This window comes from Staurois parvus, unplaced genomic scaffold (assembly GCF_062004578.1).
Source record: "Staurois parvus isolate SC_StPar_1 unplaced genomic scaffold, SC_StPar_1.0 ptg002195l, whole genome shotgun sequence".
Lineage (NCBI taxonomy): Eukaryota > Metazoa > Chordata > Amphibia > Anura > Ranidae > Staurois > Staurois parvus.
This window is the reverse complement of record NW_028319991.1, coordinates 73,028-99,780: the sequence shown is the minus strand read 5'-3', so window position 1 is coordinate 99,780 and position 26,753 is coordinate 73,028. Positions and strand designations below refer to the sequence as shown.

Sequence of the window (26,753 nt, the reverse complement as noted above, 5' to 3'; positions counted from 1 at the left end):
CCTGAAGTTGTGCCGGGTCCCATGGGGATGTTTATAGATCAGATTGGTGTCTTGACTGGAGCTGATATGAGAAAATTGATGGAGCTCAATGTGATGACAGATGACACTATTATTGGTAGATCCTTCCATTTACGGTCCAACATATAATATTCAATCCATGGTCACCCATTTCGAAATTCCTTTCTATAACGGGAGCGACCCAGATTGCACTTCCGTTATACTACCGCTTCCCTGTCCGAACACAGATCCACGGACACCACCGCTGACCATATGAGACTAGACGAGACCAGTCTTGAAATAAATCAGGAAATAGACTACTTTATTTTAACACAGACACAAGATATATACATTCAAGGGAACAACCCCCTCCCCCCTCCCTGCATAAGGACACAGGGCGGGGCAAACCAAATCTAGCAAAAAGAAACACATCAGCAGACACCCCCCCCCCCCACCAACCCAGTACACAAACACAGACATCCCATAATAGTTTGCTCCCAAGCAAGACACACAATAGAACAATGGGATGCAATCACATGACACAAACAATCCACCCCCCCCCCCCACCTATCTCCTATACATGTCTACACAATATTAGGACAGATCACCCTGCACCCCTAACAGGCACAGGGTGACTTACACATAAGAGGGATATGGGGAGCTGAGACAGGGGTCTCCCCACCTCTCCAAAGTAAGCTGTGTTCCATGGGCCCCCCACCCAAAGTCACTCCCGTCACACTCTATAAAATATTGGTACGAGTAAGGAAGTTTCCTGATTATGAATAATTGGTTTACATTCACCTCTAGAACCCCTTCAAAGAGGACCTGTCTTCTGGATACAATCATTTAAAGCTGAACTCCAGCCAGATACGAAAGACATAAATTAAAGTATATCCAAGACTTTATTTCAGCAGGATTGCGGGGGAACATATTCCTGGCACCTCCAGCACTGAATACATGTAATGGCAAAGGGTGTTGGAGGGTCTCTTGGTGCTGACTGCAGGGGGATCTATTGTTACTGTGGAGGATATTTGTTGCAGGGCGGTCTGTTGTTGCTGGGGGGAAGGTCTTATGTTATTGGGAGGGATCTACTGTTGAAGGAGGAGTCTGTTGCTGCTGGAGGATTTATTGTTGCTTGGATGTATCTGTTGTTACGGGGGGGTATTTTGTTGCTGAGGGGTCTATAGTTGCAGCTGCAGAGACTCTATTTCACTGCTTTTCTTGTTATCGTTAACAAATTCCACAGTCAGTACTACAAAATGAAAGGTTCCCTGTTCTCTAAAAGGGTCAGTACTGGCAGGTGGGTAGTGGGAGGAACCAAGGGAGATGCTCGGAGGTGGGTAGGGGGAGGAACCAAGGGAGATGCTCGGAGGTGGGTAGGGGGAGGAACCAAGGGAGATGCTTGGAGGTGGGTAGGGGGAGGAACCAAGGGAGATGCTTGGAGGTGGGTAGGGGGAGGAACCAAGGGAGATGCTCGGAGGTGGGTAGGGGGTGGAACCAAGGGAGATGCTCGGAGGTGGGTAGGGGGTGGAACCAAGGGAGATGCTCGGAGGTGGGTAGGGGGAGGAACCAAGGGAGATGCTCGGAGGTGGGTAGGGGGAGGAACCAAGGGAGATGCTCGGAGGTGGGTAGGGGGAGGAAGCAAGGGAGATGCTCGGAGGTGGGTAGGGGGAGGAACCAAGGGAGATGCTCGGAGGTGTGTAGGGGGAGGAACCAAGGGAGATGCTCGGAGGTGGGTAGGGGGAGGAACCAAGGGAGATGCTCGGAGGTGGGTAGGGGGTGGAACCAAGGGAGATGCTCGGAGGTGGGTAGGGGGAGGAACCAAGGGAGATGCTCGGAGGTGGGTAGGTGGAGGAACCAAGGGAGATGCTCGGAGGTGGGTAGGGGAGGAACCAAGGGAGATGCTCAGGGGTGAGTAGGGGGAGGAACCAAGGTAGATGCTCGGAGGTGGGTAGCGGGAGTAACCAAGGGAGGAGGGTAGGGGGTGCAGACAAGGCGTGATTCAGAAGCCCCAAGGATATCCAAAACCAAAACTTCTTTTTATTTTATTTCCTATAGAGGAGGAAAGGGTTGAATTACTGCATTTTTTACCACCTTTGTTTCGTGATGATTTCCTTTCATTTCCTGTGCTATAGACTCAACAGGAAGTGAGGGGATATCTTTACAACATGGAGGAAATCCCTCTTAGACAGTTGTCACCAGAAAGTGTCCTTACTGGAAGATCTCCCCTTTATTCCTGTTTTGGTGACTGCTCAAAATTTTGGATTTGCTCACTTTCATTCCTGGTGATCCGGACAGCTGATGCTGTAAATCTCCCAAACAGGGAGTCAGCAATTAAAACCTGTAATAAACAATGAGAATTGAGTCACCAGACCGCTACTAACTTTATTCCATTTAAGTGAGGTGGACCATCCAAATGGAGGCAACGCGTTTCGGGGGTCCAAGAGATCCCACTTCCTCAGGGTTAGAAAAACCATAAGGACCTCTCCATATCAATCTGATAGCAATACATTATGCCATCCTCGGGGTCATATTTAACCACTTTGCTCCGGCTGTACGCATATATACGGCCTCTCGGTGGGCGGACCTTAATGCCGAGCGGCCACATATATGCGGCCCTGTATAAACAACCCGCTCCCAGCACGGTAGTCTGCAGGGATTGGTAAGCTTTTGATGCATACTTGCCATCAGGAGCTTTCCAATCATGCGATCGCTGTGACAGCCAATCACAGTGGTCACATGATCCAAATGCCCGCCTCTGCCTCCCGGCATCTAGAAGTGCTTAAAGGCCCAGGAGGTTTGGGTGCAAAGGGGTTAAAACCTAATAGCCAATAGCATTGTAAGTATACAAATTGTTGGGTAGTATTGAATTATCAATATAGAACTTCTGGCAAATGTGAGAACGTAAGTAATAAACTATTCCATTTCAGTTCATTAATTGGGTAAAAAAAAATATTAATAATCGGCAATTAACACCTGACAGCAGTTCTAACCCCTCGCCACTCTATCCACATCTTTTTTGTCCTAACCCCTTGCTGACCTCGCTATAGCCAAAAGACAGCAACAGCGCCATTGTCTAGTTGGGGCGCGCTCTGTTATCGCTGTGTCCTGATCACAGATTGAGCTAAAGGGCCAATCACAGTGACCTGTACCATGTGATCAGCAATGTCCAATCACAGCTGATCACATGTACACAGACTTGCCAGTTATCAGCAATGCTTTCCCCGCACGCTGTGTCTGTGTGAAGAAAGGAAAATCGATTACCGGCAAGACTGTCAGTACATGGTTTACACTGATAATTAGGGCAGCATATCAGTGCCCATCTGTGCCGCCCCAATGGTGCCCATCTGTGCCGCCCCAATGGTGCCCATCTGTGCCGCCCCATTGGTGCCCATTTGTGCAGCCCCATCGGTGCCCATCTGTGCTGCCCCATCAGTACCCATCTGTCCAGCCTCATCAGTACCCATCTGTGCAGCCTCATCAGTGCCTATCTGTGCCACCTCATTGGTGCCCATCTGTGCCGCCCCATCGGTGCCCATCTGTGCCGCCCCATCGGTGCCCATTTGTGCAGCCCCATCGGTGCCTATTTGTGCAGCCCCATCGGTGCCCATCTGTGCCACACCATCGGTGCCCATTTGTGCAGCCCCATCGGTGCCCATCTGTGCTGCCCCATCAGTACCCATCTGTGCAGCCTCATCAGTGCCTATCTGTCCAGCTTCATCAGTGCCCATCTGTGCCACCTCATCAGTGCCCATTTGTGCAGCCCCATCGGTGCCCATCTGTGCAGCCCCATCTGTGCCCGTCTGTGCTGCCCCATCTGTGCAGCCCCATTAGTGCCCATCTGTGCAGCCTCATCAGTACCCATCTGTGCAGCCTCATCAGTGCCCGTCTGTGCTGCCCCATCTGTGCCACCCCATCAGTGCCCATCTGTGCTGCCCCATAAGTGCCCATCTGTGCAGCTTCATCAGTGCCCATCTGTGCAGCCCCATCTGTGCTGCCCCATAAGTGCCCATCTGTGCAGCTTCATCAGTGCCCATCTGTGCAGCCCCATCTGTGCCGCCCCATCAGTGCCCATCTGTGCAATTCAGTGAACAAGAAAAATTACTTATTTGCAAAATTTTATCACAGAAACTAAGGAATTTTTTTTTTAACTTTTTTTTCTTTTGTTTAGCAAAAGATAAAAACCCCCGTGGTGATTAAATGCCACCAAAACAAACTATCTGTCCCAAAAGAAATGATAAAAATGTTATATGGGTACAGTGTTGCATGATCGTGCAATTGTCATTCAAAGTGTGAGAGCGCTGAAAGCTGAATATTGTCCTGGGCAGTAAGTTCCTGGTACTGAAGGGGTTAAGTTATACTGTAAATGTATTTATAAATGCAAACTGTGTAAATACCTAAATTGCTGTTGGTATCAGCTTCTTGCAATCCTTGTACGGCAGAGCCCAGACTGGGAGAGGGAAGAGGCTGCACAAGAAGACAACCTGTTGTGTTGTAGTGCAAGAAGCATGCTCATGGGTGGAGAGAGCAGAGTGACAGTGAGATGATCTAATCAGTCTGCTGCTTCTCCTTTCACTGTCCAGTCACAGGGTGGGGAGGAGACCTGTAAATGTTCCGGTCTCCTGCCCTGCCTCCCCCATTCATAAGGTTGTAAATGGGAAGCTCGTGGTTGAAAAATGAAAAGATAAAACACAAAACGCGTATTCTAAGTCTTTTTGTCCTCAGGAAAGGGACTCGCTCTCTGGATCTTACTAATAAATATAATTTCCTGACAGGAGGCTGGAACCCGAGGAGCGCCCTCTGCACATCATCTACAAGTACCTGTCAGACCTGGGATTTCAGGACTCCCTGAGGATACAAGAGGAGGCGGCCCACTCGGACCTCAGCTGCATGATCCGATTTTATAGCGGTAAATTCTTGGGGTTCTAGATCACCAAAGGTGGGAACTGACCACTGAGGCCGGCCTTAGACAGTGCAGGGCTCAATATCTAGATCACCATAGGTGGGAACTGACCACTGAGGCCGGCCTTACAAGGTGCAGGGTACAATATCTAGATCACCATAGGTGGGAACTGACCACTGAGGCCGGCCTTACACAGTGCAGGGCTCAATATCTAGATCACCATAGGTGGGAACTGACCACTGAGGCCGGCCTTACAAGGTGCAGGGTACAATATCTAGATCACCATAGGTGGGAACTGACCACTGAGGCCGGCCTTACACAGTGCAGGGTACAATATCTAGATCACCATAGGTGGGAACTGACCACTGAGGCCGGCCTTAGACACTGCAGGGGACAATATCTAGATCACCATAGGTGGGAATGTACCACTGAGGCCGGCCTTAGACACTGCAGGGCACAATATCTAGATCACCATAGGTGGGAACTGACCGCTGAGGCCGGCCTTACACAGTGCAGGGAACAATATCTAGATCACCTTAGGTAGGAATTGACCACTGAGGCAAGCCTTACACTGTGCGGGGCACAATATCTAGATCACCATAGCTGGGAACTGACCACTGAGGCCGGCCTTAGACGGTGCAGGGCACAATATCTAGATCACTATAGGTGGGAACTGACCACTGAGGCCGGGCTTAGACAGTGCAGGGCACAATATCTAGATCACCATAGGTGGGAACTGACCGCTGAGGTCGGCCTTAGACAGTGTGGGGCACAATATCTAGATCACCATAGGTGGGAACTGACCACTGGGGCCGGCCTTACACGGTGCAGGGACACAATATCCATCCCATGTGTGATCCGTCTGTGGTATGGCCATGGTGAAAGCACTGACCAAGCTTGTATGTTCACACAGACTGTCCTGTTGTCTTCACATTGGCAATCTGAGTGTTCACTTTGACTGATGACACCCCTTCCCTATGATTGTTCCCAGATATGACTGTTGTCAACCAGATCTGGGGACATTCATCAATTCAGTACTAATGAGCCTTCTCAATATATCAGTTATAGGGTATTCCGACACTAAGGGCCCATTCACGTCAGCGAGTGCGCATAACGGGCCCCTGATGGTGTGCAGATAGATAGATATACATACACTATATTGCCAAAAGTATTGGGCCGCCTTTCCATTGAACTGTAATGGCCTCCCAGTCTTAGTCCGTAGGGTTCAATATTGAGTTGGCCCCGCCCTTTGCAGCTATAACAGCTTCAACTCTTCTGGGAAGGCCGTCCACAAGGTTTAGGAGGGTGTCTATGGGAAGGTTGGACCATTCTTCCAGAAGCACATTTGTCAGGTCAGGCACTGATGTCGGGGGAGGAGGCCTGGCTCGCAGTCTCCGCTCTAATTCATCCCAAAGGTGTTCTATGGGGTTGAGGTCAGGACTCTGTGCAGGACAGTCAAGTTCCTCCACCCCAAACTGGCTCCTCCATGTCTTTATGGACCTTGCTTTGTGCACTGGTGCGCAGTCATGTTGGAACAGGAAGGGGCCATCCCCAAACTCCTCCCACAAAGTTGGGAGCATGAAATTGTCCAAAATGTCGCCTTAAGAGTTCCCTTCACTGGAACTAGGGGGCCAAGCCCAACCCCTGAAAAACACCCCCACACCATAATCCCCCTCCACCAAACTTTACACTTGGCACAATGCACTTGGTGATGGAAGGCTTGGATGCAGCTGCTCGGCCATGGAAACCCATTCCATGAAGCTCTCTACGCACTGTTGTTGGGCTCATCTGAAGGCCACACCAAGTTTGGAGGTCTTTAGCTATTGACTCTGCAGACAGTTGGCGACTTCAGCATGCGCTGACCCCGCCCTGTCATGTGACGTGGCCTACCACTTGGTGGCTGAGTGGCTGTTTCTCCCAGTTGCTTCCACTTTGTTATAATCCCACTAACAGTTGAGCGTGGAATATTTAGTAGCCAGGAAATGTCACGGATGGACTTATTGCCCAGGTGGCCACCTATCACGGGACCACGCTTGGAGTCACTGAGCTCCTGAGAGCGACCCATTCTTTCACCAATGTTTGTAGAAGCCGTCTGCATGCCTAGGGGACACCTGTGTCCATGGAGGGGATTGGAACACCTGAATCACATGATTGGGAGGGGATTGGAACACCTGAATCACATGATTTGGAGGGCGGGGCTAATACTTTTGGCAATACAGTGTAGGTGAATTTGTACACAGGCAAAGCAATCTTGATAGCCGACACTGTAGGAGGATTAGCAGACATACACTTTAAGAACCACCACTGTGCAGCACTGCAAAGCAGAGCCTACATATAGAATGGACAAATATGGATGCCCCTACGTACATACAATGACAAGTTATATTTTGGAAAGTCCTGTACATAACCTTTCAATTATTTTGCATACCTCTGTGATATAGTATAGTGTGTGTATGTGTATATATATATATATATATATATATATATATACAGTATAGCCTGAAGTTTGCATGTTCGCCCTGTGCCTGTGTAGGTTTCCTCTGGGTACTCCGGTTTCCTCCCACACTCCAAAGACATGATGGTAGGTTAATTGGCTCCTGTCTAAATTGTCCTAGTTTCATCCCTGGCCAGATATATAAATAGCCTGAAGCAGGGGCGGACTGACCATTTGAAAACTCGGGCATTGCCCAAGGGCCCGGGGTCAGTAGGAGGCCCCATGAGATGCCCCTGGTACCTTTTTATTGGCTTTTTTGAGTTTGGGCAAGGACACAGGGGCCCCATGATCCCCTATTGCCCGGGGGCCCCATGAGTTGTCAGTCCACCCCTGGCCTGAAGTTTTCATTTTCTCCCTGTGCCTGCGTAGGTTTCCTCCGGGTACTCCAGTTTCCTCCCACACTCCAAAGACATGCTGGCAGGTAATTGGATCCTGTCTACATTGGCCCTAGTGTATGGAACAGCTCTGCTAACCCTAAATATATATAAATAAGAGAGGAGGAAAAAAAGTAAAAAAAAAACTATATATATACACATACATACATACATACATACATACACACACACACACACACACACACACACACACACATACATACATACATACATACACACACACACACACATACATACACACACACACACACACATACATACATACACACATACATACACACACACATACATACATACATACACACACACACACACACACACATACATACATACATACATACATACACACACACATACATACATGCGAAAGGGGGAAAAAAAGCTATTGATGTCTTCTATATGGCAATGACGTATACAATGTAGCAGACAACTGGTGGAAGTCCTGATTCCGGTTGGCGCCCATACACAGCAGTCACGTATGGCTCCTACTTTCACACAGTTGGCTCCGGGCCCCGCAGACCTGCAGAAATCTCTTTACAGCCGGCAGGTCACGGGGCGTTCCTCTGCATGTCTGAGACCTTCAGCTACTTGTAAAAAAAAAAAAAAAAATCCAATTTCAGGTGCTGCAGTGGCGGCCAGCGATTGGTGGGGGTGATTCGACTAGTAGGGGGTCGGTCACATGTTCTTCCCCGTAAACCCTTCGCCGTCCTTGGCTGTAGTTTTCCTTTAATGCGAGCAGATAGGACGGGATGTTGAAGACACAACAATGTAGCAGATCAGGTTTGGGTTGTATTATTGGCAGTGTGTACAAGGTTTAGCTCACATTCAGACCTGCGTTTCCTTGTACCCGGCAGGCGGAGCTCATTTGTAGACGGCAGAAAATAATCCTTTGTTTTAGGTCCTGCCATCGAATGTCTTGGGGGGGGGGGGGCATTTACACCAGATCCAGTGGATGCATTTGTGACTGCACCCCAACGGCATAGAAAATGCATGCGAATGCGCTACAATGCAGTGCAGTGCGCATGACCGCTCAAAAGAGAAGAAAGGAAGATGAAAAGAACCTCAAAGAAAACGCAAGCTTGGGAAAAATGCACGCAAATGTATGTAACGAACGCACATCAGATACACGTCACGGCACAGTAAACATGCAGATCCCGGTGTGAATGGGCCCTTAAGGGCCATTCACACCGGATACAGGATGCATTTTTGAGGGCACTCCAACTGCATAGGCCAGGGGTGTCAAACCGCGGCCCTCCAGCTGTTGCAGAACTACAAATCCCATGATGCATTGCAGGACTGACAGTTGAATGCATGACTTTCAAAGTCATGTGATCCATGGGTCTAGTCCGGGTTACACGGTGGGGCTGGGAGGTAGGCAAGAGCGGGAGGCCCCCTTGGGTGCTTCAGTAAGAGGGGGTGGGGGAGTAGTGCAGGACCAGCAACCTATGCTGCTAAGTAGTTAACAGCCCGTGGGTGGGGGCCAGTGGTGTGTTTAGGTTTTGTGCTGCCCTAGGCAATGCAAAAATTGTCTGCCCCCACAGACATGGGCCAACACCACCACCCCCTCCCACGGAGAGAGCCTGACATTGACCTACAACACCTCTGCTGCCACCCACCCATGGGAGAGCCTGCCACTACCACCCCCCCACCCCCCCCCCCCCCCGGCGATACAGAGAAAGACACTCATCTTCACACCTCCAGACATCGCTGGGAATGAGAGTCAGGCTCCGCATGCACCATCAAGCAGCCTGCAGCCTCTCTCGGATCCCACCTGGTTCCAATGGCGCAGATGTCCCTTCTTCCATCCCTTCTTCTGGTGGGGAGGTGCTACCCCCCTGAAAAATGCCACCCTAGGCAAATGCCTTGAGGTAAATACACCCCTGGGTGGTGGGTGTTGGCTTTTGTGCCTTGGGTGCTAAGGGAGCTTTGTCCAATCACTGCCCTTCCACTGCGGTACCTACTGCCATCTAGAAAGGAAGCTTCTTCATATTGGTCAGCTGACACTGAGCTCAGTAGGAGTGGTTTGTTTTCCTCCTAGAACTCCTGCGCATGCGTGGGGGTTTCATCGTCCCATATTGGGAGCGATCAAGATGGCCAACAAAATCGGCACCTGAAAGACACTGGTGAGGAGCACCAGCAGGGGAGCCCATAGATGTGGGATTGGTGGAGTGGAGGTGAGTATTTGAGGTTCAATACAGAACTCCAGCACACAGAACCGCAATGAGCAGATTCACATCGAACATTTCCACATTCGGTATTGAACACGTCATGAGTGCGCTGGAGAAACCGACGATCACAGAATAAACGATTGCACGTATTCATATTATTCCGATTTTATATTTTTCAGAGAAGCCCAGCTCCATGGATCAGTTGGACCGGATTTTGCTTTCGGGTGTTTTTAACGTACGTAAAGGCAAAACTCAGCTCCATAAGTGGGCGGAGAGGCTGGTCGTTCTGTGCGGCACCTGCCTAATCGTCTCTTCTGTGAAGGACTGTCAGACGGGGAAGATGCACATACTGCCCCTTGTGGGTGGCAAGGTGAGCAGAATGTACCCTGTGTATGTATTACTTCATGAAGAGAACCTGTCACCAATGGGAATTGGTAGCAGTCTGAATCTCCACTTTTCCACGGTGGATTGCTCCTCAGAGGGTGTTTAACAAGGGGGTGGGAAGGCATTATGTCGCCCCCTACTGCCTGTTTCAACCACTAAAAAGCTATGCCACCGTACCACAACCACTACACATAATTTCAGAGTGGCCCCGGAGCTGAGCAGAAGGGGTGGGCATAGTCAGGTACTCTTGATGGGAGCCTGTCATAACGGCGGGGGTAGGGGGGTTTGGAGGATGGATATTTCAATGACAGCAGGAGCCAGCAGGACAAGGGACACATTGGATCAATACAAAGTAATGTCCCTTGTGCTGATTTTTTTTTATTTTGACTAAACTTAGTCTTTAACCTCTCCACGCCAGCTGAACGCAAATGTGCGGCCTCCCGGCGTCTGGGCCTAGACGCTGAGCGGCTGCACATTTGCGTCCTATTAAAAAAAGGACATATGTGCCGAGAGCGCGCACCCAGCACACATGTCCGGTACTCACGGAAAGGTCCCGATCTCCTCTTTCGATCGGGACCTTTCCCGATCATGTGACCGCCGCTCCACCTCCCGGCTTCTGAAATTCTTAAAGGGCCGGGAGGCACCGGCGTGAAGGGGTTAAGATACTCTTTAGAGCTGAATTCCAGGAATTTAGCCATTTTGTAAAAAGCGAAGGCACACTATGAGTTCAGTCCAAGCAGGTGCATGACATCTCCTGAACCTGTCTCTGTTATTTTCATCTGACAGGTTTCTGGCTTTGCCAGAGTTTACACTGACACTCAGGGTTGTGAGAGAGGAGAAAGAAGCACACAGAGCAGCAAGACTGCCCCTCCCCTTTGCTTCCCATTCATAGAAGCCTTTGTATTTGTGAATGCATTCACATAATGCAAAGGCTTCTGTGATTGGGCAGGTGGATGGGGGAAGGGGCGGGAATAGCAGCTTCACGGGCTTTGATGTTGAAGATGCTTAGTCTGGAAGCATCAGCAGTTGTGCTCCCGGAAATACAGCAATTGCTGTCTTCCAGAAGTGCAATAAAACTGTATGTAGACAATACAGTAGACAATAGAGATAAGTCCAGGAGATGTCAGGAACCTCCTTGGACTTAACTTGTGGCTGAATTCCTGGAATTCAGCTTTATAAACAGAAAACTAATGAGACTCCAACTTCACGGGCAGTCTGCCTCCGCTGCACTGAAATCCCAAGCAAAGTTGTTTTCTGCCACCGAGTTCTCCCCAGTTGGACTACTGAACATCCCCCCACCTCTACCTCCTGCCCCCCCAACACCACCACCTTATTATATGATGATGAGGAGAAGGGGAGTGTTCTGTGGAGTTGAATTCCTGCAATTCAGCTTTAAGGAACGCATAAAGCTTTACACAATAGCGTTCCCTCTTCCAGCGACCCATGCGTGTCAGTTATGAGCTGTAAACTCTGGCAGGTCACTGAAATGACATCTTTTGCTACGATTGGAAGAGGATAAAAGTGAATATTGATCCATCCAGCAATCCCCTCGAGCTACCACCGCACTATTATCCCAGCCTAAGAGTGGGCATTCAGATTCTTACTAATGCTTGTTTGTGACTGATTCCCCTATAAAAAAAAAAATCTCCGAGACCATTAAGGCAAGCTTTTATTTTAAAACAAAGAGCCGTTGTAATCCTCAGTCACAAATTATACAAAATTGGCAGGCAATATAGCTCGCATCTTATCGGTATTATTTATTTGTGTCTTTATTTACTAGTTGCAGTTTTTGAGGCGTGCTACACATGCCCCAAAACAGGTCATCATTGTACACAGGACATGTGTAGCATGTCCAGACTCTCTGCCTGTTTGCCAGGACCTCCCCCTCCCAGTAAACAATTTTTGGTGCTGATTAATCAAAGCCGGCATTGCTGCGTACACAGAGAAGGTCGGCACCTTCAACTGTCAAAAAAAAGCAGTCTGACCATATAGTCTAGTTGCAGTTTTTGGGCGTGCTACACATGCCCAAAAACAGGTCATCGTACACAGGACATGTATAGCATGTCCAGTCTCTCTGCCGGTTTGCCAGGACCTCCCCCTCCCAGTAAACAATTTTTGGTGCTGATTAATCAAAGCCGGCATTGCTGCGTACACAGAGAAGGTCGGCACCTTCAACTGTCAAAAAAAAGCAGTCTGACCATATAGTCTAGTTGCAGTTTTTGGGCGTGCTACACATGCCCAAAAACAGGTCATCGTACACAGCACATGTATAGCATGTCCAGTCTCTCTGCCGGTTTGTCAGGACCTCCCCCTCCCAGTAATCAATTTTTGGTGCTGATTAATGAAAGCCGGCATTGCTGTGTACACAGAGAAGGTCGGCACCTGTCCAAACAAGCAGTCTGACCTTTATCAATAACACTCAGACTATACAAAAATACAATGTAACACATTGTTACTTTTGTATCAGTCTGTACATTTATCTGTAGATCAAAAGGATTAAACGAGAAGTAGGGGATTGCTTTTTGTTCCCCAATCATACTTACCTAGGTCGATGCAGCATCTGTCCCCCGCTGGTTCTAAGGGTGAGAACTCAGCAATCACATGACCGCTGATCGCTGAGTTCTCACAGCCGCTCTGAGCAGAGAGCGGTGGCTGTCCCGTCCCCCAAGCTCACTGGAGCGCTGGGCTGTGGAGGGGGAGGGAGCGTCTGGCTCAGGCTCCCAGCAGCTTGGCAGGTGCCACTCCAGACTCTGGGGTGGATCCCGACTTTAAAGTCGGGATCTTTCCCCAGCCTGGACTGGCTGAGTGACGTCCACCCGCTGTCAGCTCAAAACGGGTCACAGGAGTGCAGAACAAACTGCATTCCTGTGATCCACAGGAGAAGTACAGCCAAACGAGCTTTGCCTGTACTTCTGTTTTTTACTTCGACTTGCAGACCATGTCTGTCAATGCAACTTCACAAGTTTAAAAAAAAAAAGGTAACTTTTTTTATTTTAATTAAATGTTCTGTTTAACCCCTTATTAACACTAATGCAGGCCATAGATGGGTCGAAAAACGGCAGATTTTTCTTTTAAAAAACGAAAATTCGGTCGTTCAAGTGGCCGACGTTACCATCAATGGTAAAAAAAAATCGGCCGATTTTCATCCCTTCTACAGCCGGCAAAAAGTGTCCCTGCAGAGAGCTCCGCTATTTCTGACAGTTCTCTGACAGTTCCTTCACATTTCCAGCGGTTGAAACATTGTATCTATTTGTTTCCATTTAGGATACAGATGTTTTTATTCGGAAACAAATAGATACAATGTTGCAACCGCTGTAAATGTCAAAGAACTGTCAGAAATAGCGGAGCTCTCTGCAGAGACACTTTTTGCTGGACTGGAATTCTACTTATTTTCATCCTACTTCTTCTTCTTCTTCATCCTCATCCTCTTCTTCTTCATCCTCATCCTCTTCTTCTTCTTCATCATCATCCTCATCCTCTTCTTCATCCTCATCCTCTTCTTCATCCTCTTCTTCTTCATCCTCTTCTTCTTCATCCTCATCTTCTTCATCCTCATCCTCTTCTTCTTCTTCTTCTTCTTCTTCTTCTTCCTCGTCCTCGTCCTCGTCCTCTTCTTCTTCTTCATCCTCATCCTCTTCTTCTTCATCCTCATCCTCTTCTTCTTCATCCTCATCCTCTTCTTCTTCATCCTCTTCTTCTTCTTCATCCTTATCCTCCTCTTCTTCTTCCTCATCCTCATCCACTTCTTCTTCATCCTCCTCCTCCTCCTCTTCTTCTTCTTCCTCATCCTCATCCTCTTCTTCATCATCTTCATCCTCATCCTCTTCTTCATCCTCATCCTCTTCTTCCTCATCCTCATCCTCTTCTTCTTCTTCATCCTCATCCTCTTCTTCTTCTTCTTCTTCTTCCTCATCCTCGTCGTCTTCTTCTTCATCCTCGTCCTCTTCTTCTTCTTCATCCTCGTCCTCTTCTTCTTCATCCTTATCCTCCTCTTCTTCTTCCTCATCCTCATCCACTTCTTCTTCTTCATCCTCCTCCTCTTCTTCTTCCTCATCCTCATCCTCTTCTTCTTCATCCTCACCCTCTTCTTCATCCTCTTCTTCTTCTTCTACATCCTCATCCTCTTCTTCTTCTTCCTCTTCTTCTTCTTCTTCTTCCTCATCCTCATCCTCTTCTTCTTCTTCCTCATCCTCTTCTTCTTCTTCTTCTTCTTCCTCACCCTCATCCTCTTCTTCCTCTTCTTCTTCTTCATCCTCATCCTCTTCTTCTTCATCCTCATCCTCTTCTTCTTCATCCTCATCCTCTTCTTCTTCTTCATCCTCATCCTCTTCTTCTTCATCCTCATCCTCTTCTTCTTCTTCTTCTTCTTCTTCTTCATCCTCTTCTTCTTCATCCTCTTCTTCATCCTCTTCCTCTTCTTCTTTTTCTTCTTTTTGTCTTCCTCTTGCAGGTCACTGCTCATGCGCAGATTTTTTATCGGCAAAAAATCGGCCGATTTGCCCACTAATTGCCGCGAAAATCGGCCGATCTGCAAAATCGGCCGATTTTTTTCCAACTTTACAGAAAAAAAAAACGGCCAAAATACCGAAAAACGGCCGACCAAATAGCCCACTAACGATCCGAAAATCGGCCGATTTTCGACCCATCTATGGCCTGCATTAGTTTACGCTACTCAGCCCTAATTACCTCCTTGTTCGGTTTATCCATTCAACTATTATTTTCCTGCTAATTTTTTTGTGTTGTTCTTTTCTATTTTATTAAACATTAATATTTAAACTTTTTTTGTTTATTTTTTTCATTAATATTTTTACACCTTTAACATATTTTTTACGTTTCACATTTAAAAAAGCGTGAAATTGAAAAAAAAAAAAAAACTGTTTAATTCCTTTGTAAATAACTTTGCAATGATTTGTACCAGAATCATAAATTTAGTGTCTTTTTGAAAAGGAACAATTGCAGAATAAAATGCGCACTTTTTATCAGCAGTAACACTATTTATTTTAAAACTAACGCTGCTCAAAAAAAAAGAGACAAAGTGTGCTTTGTTTAGTATTGTTACATTTTATTGTTTAAGGAATGCGAAAAAGAAAATCATGGCTGTAAGACAATATAGTTCAAAGAAAGCCTTGTTTGTCCTAAAAAAAAAAAATACTGAATGTATTCTCTTATCTTTAGTGATGACAAAGTGAATGCCGAATAAGCAGGTCCATAGCAGAAATGTAAAAATTGCTCTGGTCCATTGGGGGTAAACAGGTGGGGGGGGGGGGGAGTGATTAAGTTGTTTGCCTGGATTTCAGCTTTAAAATAATCTGTATTTGCCTTGTACCCCCCTTTTAGATAGAGGAGGTGAAGAGGAGACCGCACTGCCTGGCCTTCTGCTCTGCTGAAGCACAAGCTCCCACCTACCACGTCAGCTTCGACTCGGCCGCAGAGTACCAGAGATGGCACCGCCAAGCTACTAAAGTAAGGAGGGCAGATGAGATATTAAGGTGTTACTAAACCCCGGACCCCGCATTTACTATATCCGCTCTCCCCGGACCCCGCATTCACTATATCCGCTCTCCCCGGACCCCGCATTCACTATATCCGCTCTCCCCGGACCCCGCATTCACTATATCTGGTCTCCCCGGACCCCGCATTCACTATATCCGCTCTCCCCGGACCCCGCATTCACTATATCCGCTCTCCCCGGACCCCGCATTCACTATATCCGCTCTCCCTGGACCCCGCATTCACTATATCCGCTCTCCCTGGACCCCGCATTCACTATATTCTCTCTCCCCGGACCCCGCATTCACTATATCCGCTCTCCCCGGACCCCGCATTCACTATATCCGCTCTCCCCGGACCCCGCATTCACTATATCCGCTCTCCCTGGACCCTGCATTCACTATATCCGCTCTCCCCGGACCCCGCATTCACTATATCCGCTCTCCCCGGACCCTGCATTCACTATATCCGCTCTCCCCGGACCCCGCATTCACTATATCCGCTCTCCCCGGACCCCGCATTCACTATATCCGCTCTCCCCGGACCCCGCATTCACTATATCTGGTCTCCCCGGACCCTGCATTCACTATATCCGCTCTCCCCGGGCCCCGCATTCACTATATCCGCTCTCCCCGGGCCCCGCATTCACTATATCCGCTCTCCCCGGACCCCGCATTCACTATATCTGGTCTCCCCGGACCCCGCATTCACTATATCTGGTCTCCCCGGACCCCGCATTCACTATATCTGGTCTCCCCGGACCCCGCATTCACTATATCCGCTCTCCCCGGGCCCCGCATTAACTATATCCGCTCTCCCCGGGCCCCGCATTCACTATATCCGCTCTCCCCGGACCCCGCATTCACTATATCCGCTCTCCCCGGACCCCGCATTCACTATATCCGCTCTCCCCGGACCCCGCATTCACTGTAACCGGTCTCCCCGGACCCCGCATTCACTATATCCGCTCTCCCCGGACCCCGCATTCCCTATATCCGCTCTCCCCGGACCCCGCATTCACTATATCCGCTCTCCCCGGACCCCGCATTCACTATATCCGCTCTCTCCGGACCCCGCATTCACTATATCCGCTCTCCCCGGACCCCGCATTCACTATATCCGCTCTCCCTGGACCCCGCATTCACTATATCCGCTCTCCCTGGACCCCGCATTCACTATATTCTCTCTCCCCGGACCCCGCATTCACTATATCCGCTCTCCCCGGACCCCGCATTCACTATATCCGCTCTCCCCGGACCCCGCATTCACTATATCCGCTCTCCCTGGACCCTGCATTCACTATATCCGCTCTCCCCGGACCCCGCATTCACTATATCCGCTCTCCCCGGACCCTGCATTCACTATATCCGCTCTCCCCGGACCCCGCATTCACTATATCCGCTCTCCCCGGACCCCGCATTCACTATATCCGCTCTCCCCGGACCCCGCATTCACTATATCCGCTCTCCCCGGACCCCGCATTCACTATATCTGGTCTCCCCGGACCCTGCATTCACTATATCCGCTCTCCCCGGGCCCCGCATTCACTATATCCGCTCTCCCCGGGCCCCGCATTCACTATATCCGCTCTCCCCGGACCCCGCATTCACTATATCTGGTCTCCCCGGACCCCGCATTCACTATATCTGGTCTCCCCGGACCCCGCATTCACTATATCTGGTCTCCCCGGACCCCGCATTCACTATATCCGCTCTCCCCGGGCCCCGCATTAACTATATCCGCTCTCCCCGGGCCCCGCATTCACTATATCCGCTCTCCCCGGACCCCGCATTCACTATATCCGCTCTCCCCGGACCCCGCATTCACTATATCCGCTCTCCCCGGACCCCGCATTCACTGTAACCGGTCTCCCCGGACCCCGCATTCACTATATCCGCTCTCCCCGGACCCCGCATTCCCTATATCCGCTCTCCCCGGACCCCGCATTCACTATATCCGCTCTCCCCGGACCCCGCATTCACTATATCCGCTCTCTCCGGACCCCGCATTCACTATATCCGCTCTCTCCGGACCCCGCATTCACTATATCCGCTCTCCCCCGGACCACCAGAAAGTGAGTCCAACCCTAAGTGACAAGGTCCAAATTGGGCCCTGGGTAGGGACAGTTGCCTGCATCCAGTGGCGTGCAACTAATTTCCGGGCGCTGAATAGGGATTTGTGTAAAAGGGTGACTAGGGACTTATCCTCAGGCAGGTCCGGAAGGAGGCCGAGCAGACATACTTTAGGACAGGGTTTATTGGGGGTTTATTTAGGAGGTTATTGGGGGTTCCTTGAGCAATGAGCTATTTTTTCCTCTCTGGTAAGTTCCTTCTGACACCATTGATCTTTTTAGCTGTCTGCAAGGGGGTAATTCTTCCCAATGTTCACAAGTGCAAGAAGCCTTCTGGGACCCGTACACTGAAGAGTCCCATAATAGAAGAAACCTGACACTGGGGGGGGGGTCCCAGAATAGAAGAATCTTGACGGGGGGGTCCCAGAATAGAAGAACCCTGACACCGTGGGGGTCCCAGAATAGAAGAAACCTGACACTAGAGGGTTCTCAGAATAGAAGAACCCTGACACTGAAGGGGTCCTCGAATATTGGCACAGAAATCCAGCAATCTTCGGGGTCTCCAAACAATGAATTCTGGGTAGTGGAATGACTATCACACTAATGTATCATGATTTGTGGATACTTTTAGCCGGGGTTCCCTGAGACTGGAAAGTTGTGTCAAGGGTTCCTCTGCATTGAAAAGGTTGAGAAAGTCCGCTTTAGGATCTAATTGTAGAGGAGAGCCCACATGGTCATGCAGGAACCTAATGATTTGTTCCCAGTACATCTGAATATTTGGGCAGGACCATATGACGGGAATGTTAATGGCTTTAAAGATTATATTTAGGAGGCGTTCTATGTTTCGGTTCCAGGTCGTATCCCAGAGGCTGAGCACCGTTGACCTCTCGTGTCAGAGCCTAGAAGAGATTCCCGAGCACCTCTTCTACTGCCAGGACGTCACGTCGCTGAACCTCCGCCACAACTTCCTGCAGCTGCAGAGTCCATCCGGAGTGAACAGTCTCTGCAGGTACTCGTATTCCCTGCACCGCTCTCCCTGGGAGGGGCACTGAGGTCCGGGCATGACTAAAGCTGACCTGTCTTTGTGGGTTTTTTTGCTCAGGTTCTCACAGCTGAAGGTTCTCAATCTGTCCCAGAACAAGCTGGGAGATCTCCCCTCTGAACTATGCCAGATAGCCACACTCACCGAGCTCAATGTCTCCTGCAATGGGCTGACACAAATACCTCCGCAAATTGGACAGCTGCTCAGGTAAGTCGCCTTTCACAAGAAGAGATCCCAATGAATATTTTGAAAGATGGTCATGTTCAGTCGTGTGTTCCTTCAAACGGCAGTCCGTTCCGGGTTCATCTATTGTCCGTTCCGGGTTCATCTGTTGTCCGTTCCGGGTTCATCTGGTGTCCGTTCCGGGTTCATCTGTTGTCCGTTCCGGGTTCATCTGCTGTCCGTTCCGGGTTCATCTGCTGTCCGTTCCGGGTTCATCTGCTGTCCGTTCCGGGTTCATCAGCTGTCCGTTCCGGGTTCATCCGCTGTCCGTTCCGGGTTCATCCGCTGTCCGTTCCGGGTTCATCCGCTGTCCGTTCCGGGTTCATCCGCTGTCCGTTCCGGGTTCATCCGCTGTCCGTTCCGGGTTCATCCGCTGTCCGTTCCGGGTTCATCCGCTGTCCGTTCCGGGTTCACCCGTTGTCCGTTGCGGGTTCACCCGTTGTCCGTTGCGGGTTCACCCGTTGTCCGTTGCGGGTTCACCCGTTGTCCGTTGCGGGTTCACCCGTTGTCCGTTGCGGGTTCACCCGTTGTCCGTTGCGGGTTCACCCGTTGTCCGTTGCGGGTTCACCCGTCGTCCGTTGCGGGTTCACCCGTCGTCCGTTGCGGGTTCATCCGTCGTCCGTTGCGGGTTCATCCGTCGTCCGTTGCGGGTTCATCCGTCGTCCGTTGCGGGTTCATCCGTCGTCCGTTGCGGGTTCATCCGTCGTCCGTTGCGGGTTCACCCGTCGTCCGTTGCGGGTTCACCCGTCGTCCGTTGCGGGTTCACCCGTCGTCCGTTGCGGGTTCACCCGTCGTCCGTTGCGGGTTCACCCGTCGTCCGTTGCGGGTTCACCCGTCGTCCGTTGCGGGTTCACCCGTTGTCTGTTCCGGGTTCACCCGTTGTCTGTTCTGGGTTCATCCGTTGTCCGTTGCGGGTTCATCCGTTGTCCGTTGCGGGTTCATCCGTTGTCCGTTGCGGGTTCATCCGTTGTCCGTTGCGGGTTCATCCGTTGTCCGTTGCGGGTTCATCCGTTGTCCGTTGCGGGTTCATCCGTTGTCCGTTGCGGGTTCATCTGTTGTCTGTTCTGGGTTCATCCGTTGTCCGTTGCGGGTTCATCCGTTGTCCGTTGCGGGTTCATCCGTTGTCCGTTGCGGGTTCATCTGCTTTCCGTTGCGGGTTCATCCGTTGTCCGTTGCGGGTTCATCCGTTGTCCGTTGCGGGTTCATCCGTTGTCCGTTGCGGGTTCATCCGTTGTCCGTTGCGGGTTCATCCGTTGTCCGTTCCGGGTTCATCTGTTGCCTCTTTAAATCGCTACACGGCCGCCGGATCAAACGTTGGTTGAAGAATTGTTTAACCGCTGACCCTCCAGGAGATTTTACCCCCTTCATGACCAGGCCATTTTTTTTGTTTTGGCACTGCGTTACTTTAACTGACAATTTATCGGTCATGCGACAGTGTACTCAAATGAAATTTTTATCACTTTTTTTTTTGTTCCGTAAGAGTTTTATTAAGTTTTACAATCAATAACAAGATAGGAATACTGTACAAGGAAGTCACACAGCAATACAAGCCATGCTCAAGGACTTATATAACAGTGTAAGCACTTCGACCCGTACACAATAATCCAGGCAAAAAAAAAAATATGGGGAGGGAAGGTGAGAGCCTAAAAAAAACAAAAGAGGTGGGGGTTGGTATATCACTTTTTTCACACTTTTTTTATGGTACTTGATCACTGGGGTTTTTTTTAATTTCTATTCTATAAATGGAAAAAAAAAGAGCAAAAATTTTGAAAAACAAACATTTTTACTTTCTGTTATATTACCTATCCCATAAAAATAAAATAAAATGTATTTATTAATTTAGGCCAAAATGTTTTCTGCTACAAATTTAGGCGATCTCTGAAAACCGATCTCTTCAGGGAAGCCTATCCTGCCCTCAGCTAATACTGGAATCTTCTATTCCTCCTACCAGTCCATCCCCCACAGTTACTACCTTTTGTACCACTAGCCCCTCCCTCCTAGATTGTAAGCTCCCAGGATCAGGGCCCTCCTAACCCTCTTGTATTGAACTGTATTGTTGCTGTATTGTCTCCCGTTATATTGTAAAGCGCTGAGCAAACTGTTGGTGCCATAAATCCTGTATAATAATAATATATAAATCCTGTATAATAATAATAATATAAATCCTGTATAATAATAATAATAATATAAATCCTGTATAATAATAATAATATAAATCCTGTATAATAATAATAATATAAATCCTGTATATTAATAATAATATAAATCCTGTATAATAATAATATAAATCCTGTATAATAATAATAATATAAATCCTGTATAATAATAATAATATAAATCCTGTATAATAATATAAATCCTGTATAATAATAATATAAATCCTGTATCATAATAATAATAATAATAATATAAATCCTGTATAATAATAATAATATAAATCCTGTATAATAATAATATAAATCCTGTATCATAATAATAATAATAATATAAATCCTGTATAATAATAATATAAATCCTGTATCATAATAATATAAATCCTGTATCATAATAATAATAATAATATAAATCCTGTAAAATAATAATAATATAAATCCTGTATTATAATAATAATAATATAAATCCTGTATAATAATAATATAAATCCTGTATCATAATAATAATAATAATATAAATCCTGTATAATAATAATATAAATCCTGTAAAATAATAATATTTTTGTAAAAAAAAGCCTAATAGTGTATATTGATAGGTTTGAGCGAATGTTATAGCGTCTACAAACTATGGTACGCATTATTTTTTATACTAGTAATGGCATTGATCAGAAACTTTTATATTATTATTATAATACAGGATTTATATAGCGCCAACAGTTTGCTCAGCGCTGTACAATATAAAGGGATACAACACAGAAAAAGCACAGTTCAGTACAGAAGGAATAGGAGGGCCCTGCTCATGGAGCTTACAGTCTGAAGGCTTATAGCGGGATGGTGATAGTACGGCAGGCAATCTGACACTAACTGACACTTTTGTGGAAACCAGTGACTCTAGTACAGTGATTAGTGCTAATATACATTGACACTGTCTGAGAAGAGGTTAACATCTAGGGGCAATGAAAGGGTTAGCTGTGGGCCTAACAGTGCTTGGTGTGTTCACTAGGTTGTGATTTTACTAAGGGATGTGCCATTTTTTATTCCCTGCTCTCGCAGGGAAGCAAAAACTGGCTCATCCCGCTGTCAGGACAGAACTCTGTGTTGTTTACAACCACAGAGCTCTGACCTTTCGCCCTCTTTGTTGATCATCCTGATTGGCTTGTGCTGTGATAGAAGGTGCGCCCCCCTTCCCGAAAGTGTTGGATCACGTACTAAATACGGGATCCAGCGCAGAAGAGCCGCTCTGCCGCCGAACTTGTATGCGAGGTGGTCGGCAAGCTGTTAAAATACTGTAAGTTATAAAATATTTTCTTCTACTTCACATGCAGCCTGCAGACGCTTAACCTTGATGGGAACTCGCTGACATCATTGCCGGACGGGCTGGGGTCCCTACTGCAGCTGACCAGCCTTGGCCTTGCGTTCAATGACCTGACGACCATTCCGAAGGTGTTTGAGAACCTTTCCTCTGTGGAGAAGTTGTGTATGGCGGGGAACCAACTGGAGCTTCTTAACCTGCAGACACTCGTGACCATGGCGCATGTGAAGGTCATAGACTTGCGGTAAGCTGCTGGGTTCTTGATATGTAACAGGACACGTATGAGAGCAATAGACATGTCCATTTTAATATATAAAGCCCACAAAGGTCTCCACCTTGGCTTTGTGCTGCTTCTGTCCTTAGAGGACCTGAATTGTGCCCATAATAAGGGCAGGTAGAGGACGAAGGACTTGTCAGCATTATTGCCTGTGGTCTTCCTGCTGCTGACCATTTCTTCATTACTGACTTACAATGCCTTGTTCTGCAATGTTTTGTCCCTGCGTGGAAGCGACCGTCTTGGTAGAGGCAGGGCTCTGCTTCCTCATGTCAGAGCTGCCCCCTGATGACTGGAGGGGTAATAGGTAAGAAGCAGCAAGAGTGGTGAAGGAAGCACAGATACACAGAACAAATGAAGCAGTAGCAGGGAGATTCTTGTATTGTAGGGCCTCAGGTATAGCTTCCTCTCCAGCAAGGAGAACAAATCACTCCAAATCTGGTGAAACTTACAGTTAGAGGCACTAGAGTCCTAAAAGATCTGACGCTGGAGATATACAGCTATGAGGGGTCTGAGGGGTCAGAACAGCGGTGCCTTGGCAGGTCAGGATGTGCTCTGCTATTTTTCAGGAGGAATTTTAAACAGGAGGTGTAGCTTTCAGGGTGCTGCTTAGGCACATTTAACATTTATATAACATAGCTTAGATGGTCAGAGACTGCCAACATGGTACAGGAGATGGTCAGAGACTGCGGACATGATACAAGAGATGGTCGGAGACAGCAGACATGATACAAGGGATGGTCGGAGACTGCGGACATGATACAAGAGATGGTCGGAGACAGCAGACATGATACAAGGGGATGGTCGGAGACTGCGGACATGATACAAGAGCTGGCCGGAGACTGCGGACATGTTGTAGGAGACGGTCAGAGACTGCAGACATGATACAAGGGATGATCGGAGACTACGGACATGTTGTAGGAGACGGTCAGAGACTGCAGACATGATACAAGAGATGACTGGAGATTGCGGACATGATACAAGAGATGACTGGAGACTGCGGATATGATACAAGAGATGACTGGAGACTGCGGATATGATACAAGAGATGACTGGAGACTGCGGATATGATACAAGAGATGACTGGAGACTGCGGATATGATACAAGAGATGACTGGAGACTGCGGATATGATACAAGAGATGACTGGAGACTGCAGACATGATACAAGAGATGACTGGAGACTGCGGATATGATACAAGAGATGACTGGAGACTGCGGATATGATACAAGAGATGACTGGAGACTGCAGACATGATACAAGGGATGACTGGAGACTGCGGACATGATACAAGGGATGGTCGGAGACTGCGGACATGATACAAGAGATGGTCGGAGACTGCGGACATGATACAAGAGATGACTGGAGACTTGCGGACATGTTGTAGGAGACGGTCAGAGACTGCAGACATGATACAAGGGATGGTCGGAGACTGCAGACATGATACAAGGGATGGTCGGAGACTGCAGACATGATACAAGGGATGGTCGGAGACTGCGGACATGATACAAGAGATGACTGGAGATTGCGGACATGATACAAGAGATGACTGGAGATTGCGGACATGATACAAGAGATGACTGGAGATTGCGGACATGATACAAGAGATGACTGGAGACTGCGGACATGATACAGGAGATGGTCAGAGACTGCGGACATGATACAGGAGATGACTGGAGACTGCAGACATGATACAGGAGATGACCGGAGATTGCGAACATGTTGTAGGAGACGGTCAGAGACTATGAACAGGATGTAGTAGTTGGAGACTGGGGACTTGCTTCAGAAGACAGTCCTTGATTGGAGACATATTACATGAGACTGCTAGAAATCTCTGCTGTAACAGGGCAATAGGGAAACAGGTTAATGTCTGCAGGAGTCCAGAGGGCGGCACATAAAGTGTCAAAGGGCTGCATGCGTCCCCCAGGCTGCAGGTTGGGCACCAGGGCCGCAGGAGATTTCTCTTTTTCAGGCATCATCCGGGGCCAGCATCTGCTCCCTGGACTGTCACGCTGGCACAGAGACCACACGGCCATGTATTTGGTTGTCAGTCCTGTGTACACAGATCAGTCTCTAGGACTCAGGACTGGCTGTCTTGTCATTGTGAATTGAACTTCCACTCTGTCATCTGCTACTCCCACAGGATGAATCGCTTGACTCAAGTGACCGCCAGCATGGAGGGAATCAACCATATCACGCATGTCGATGTGCGAGATAACCAGCTGTCCTCCCTGGACCTTGGCTGTATGGGGAACCTGGAGCAACTGCACTGCGAACGGAACCAGCTGATGGAACTGAGGCTGTGCGGCTTCTCCCTGCGGGCCATCTATGCCGGCTCCAACAGTAGGTTTTCATGTTATCCTCCACTGTGTCCCCACTGTTCTGATTCCCATTGCTCACTGTATCTGTATTTGCTGTCTTGTTCTGCAGGGCTGACCTCGGTGAACGTCTACCTGGCGCCTTCTCTGCTCCACACTTTAGACCTGTCTAGGTAAGTGGATACAGGGTGGTATGTAGACACCTGCGCATGCGTGTTTGTATTTACAGGGCCAGTCCACTCTGAGCAATATCAGGTGAGGGTGACAATCGTACAACAGCTCTCTCGTGCGCGCTCTCATTCCTTTCTTTCTTTCCCTCTCCCCCCCCCCCTCTCTCTCTACCCCCCCCCCCCTCTACCCCCACCCCCCCTCTTCCCCCACCCCCCTGTCTCTCCCCCCACCCCCCTGTCTCTCCCCCTCCTCTCTCCCCCACCCCCCCTCTCCCCCCCACCCCCCTCCTCTCTCCCCCCACCCCCCTCCTCTCTCCCCCCACCCCCCTCCTCTCTCCCCCCACCCCCCTCCTCTCTCCCCCCCCCCCTCTCTCTCTCGCTCTTCCCCTTCTCTCTCTCTCCTCCCCCCCTCTCTCTCCTTCCCCCCCCTCTCTCTCCTTCCCCCCCCCCCTCTCTCTCTCTCTCCTCTCCTTCCCCCCTCTCTCTTTCCCCTCCCCCTCTCTCTTCCCCTCTTCTCTCTCTCTCCCCTCTCTCTCTCTTCCCCTCTCTCTCTCTTCCCCTCTCTCTCTCTTCCCCCCCTCTCTCTCTTCCCCCCCTCTCTCTCTTCCCCCCCCTCTCTCCCCCCTCTCTCTCCCCCCTCTCTCTCCCCCCTCTCTCCCCCCCCCCTCTCTCTCTCCCCCTCTCTCTCTCCCCCTCTCTCTCTCCCCCTCTCTCTCTCCCCTCTCTCTTTCCCCCTCTCTCTTTCCCCCTCCCTCTCTCCCCCCTCGCTCTCTCCCTCTCTCTTCCCCCCCTCTCTCCCCCCCTTTCCCCCTCTCTCCCCCCCTTTCCCCTCTCTCTTCTCCCCCCCCCTCTCTCCCCCTTTCCCCCCTCTTTCTCTCCCCCCCTTCCCCCCTCTCTCTCCCTTTCCCCCCTCTTTCTCCCCCCCCCCTTCCCCCCTCTCTCTCCCCCCCTCTCGCTCCCCCCCTCTCTCTCCCCCCCTCTCGCTCCCCCCCCTCTTTCCCTCCCCCCTCTTTCCCTCCCCTCTTTCCCCCCCCTCTTTCCCCCCTCTCTTCCCCTCCTCTTTCCCCCCTTCTCTCTCCCCCCCTCTCTCTCTTCCCCCCTCTCTTCCCCCCTCTTTCTCTCCCCCCTCTCTTCCCCCCTCTTTCTCTCCCCCCTCTCTTCCCCCCTCTTTCTCTCCCCCCTCTCTTCCCCCCTCTTTCTCTCCCCCCTCTCTTCCCCCCTCTTTCTCCCCCCCCTCTCTTCCCCCCTCTTTCTCCCCCCTCTCTCCCCCCCCTCTCTTCCCCCTTCTTTCTCCCCCCCTCTCTTCCCCCCTCTTTCTCTCTCTCTTCCCCCCTCTTTCTCTCTCTCTTCCCCCCTCTTT

At 49.3% G+C, this 26,753-nt stretch overlaps 1 protein-coding gene across 1 annotated transcript in view; it reads left to right on the top strand.

Moving 5' to 3' along the window:
- Window positions 1-26,753, top strand: part of LOC149431632 (PH domain leucine-rich repeat-containing protein phosphatase 2-like) — a 59,165-nt gene that overhangs the window by 12,471 nt on the left and 19,941 nt on the right. Inside the window, exons 3-10 of the mRNA XM_089665449.1 lie at window positions 4,773-4,906; window positions 10,137-10,327; window positions 15,679-15,804; window positions 18,757-18,911; window positions 19,005-19,151; window positions 22,645-22,875; window positions 25,049-25,248; window positions 25,336-25,396. Coding sequence (XP_089521575.1) covers window positions 4,773-4,906; window positions 10,137-10,327; window positions 15,679-15,804; window positions 18,757-18,911; window positions 19,005-19,151; window positions 22,645-22,875; window positions 25,049-25,248; window positions 25,336-25,396 — 1,245 coding nt within the window. The remainder of the gene's footprint in view (window positions 1-4,772; window positions 4,907-10,136; window positions 10,328-15,678; window positions 15,805-18,756; window positions 18,912-19,004; window positions 19,152-22,644; window positions 22,876-25,048; window positions 25,249-25,335; window positions 25,397-26,753) is intronic.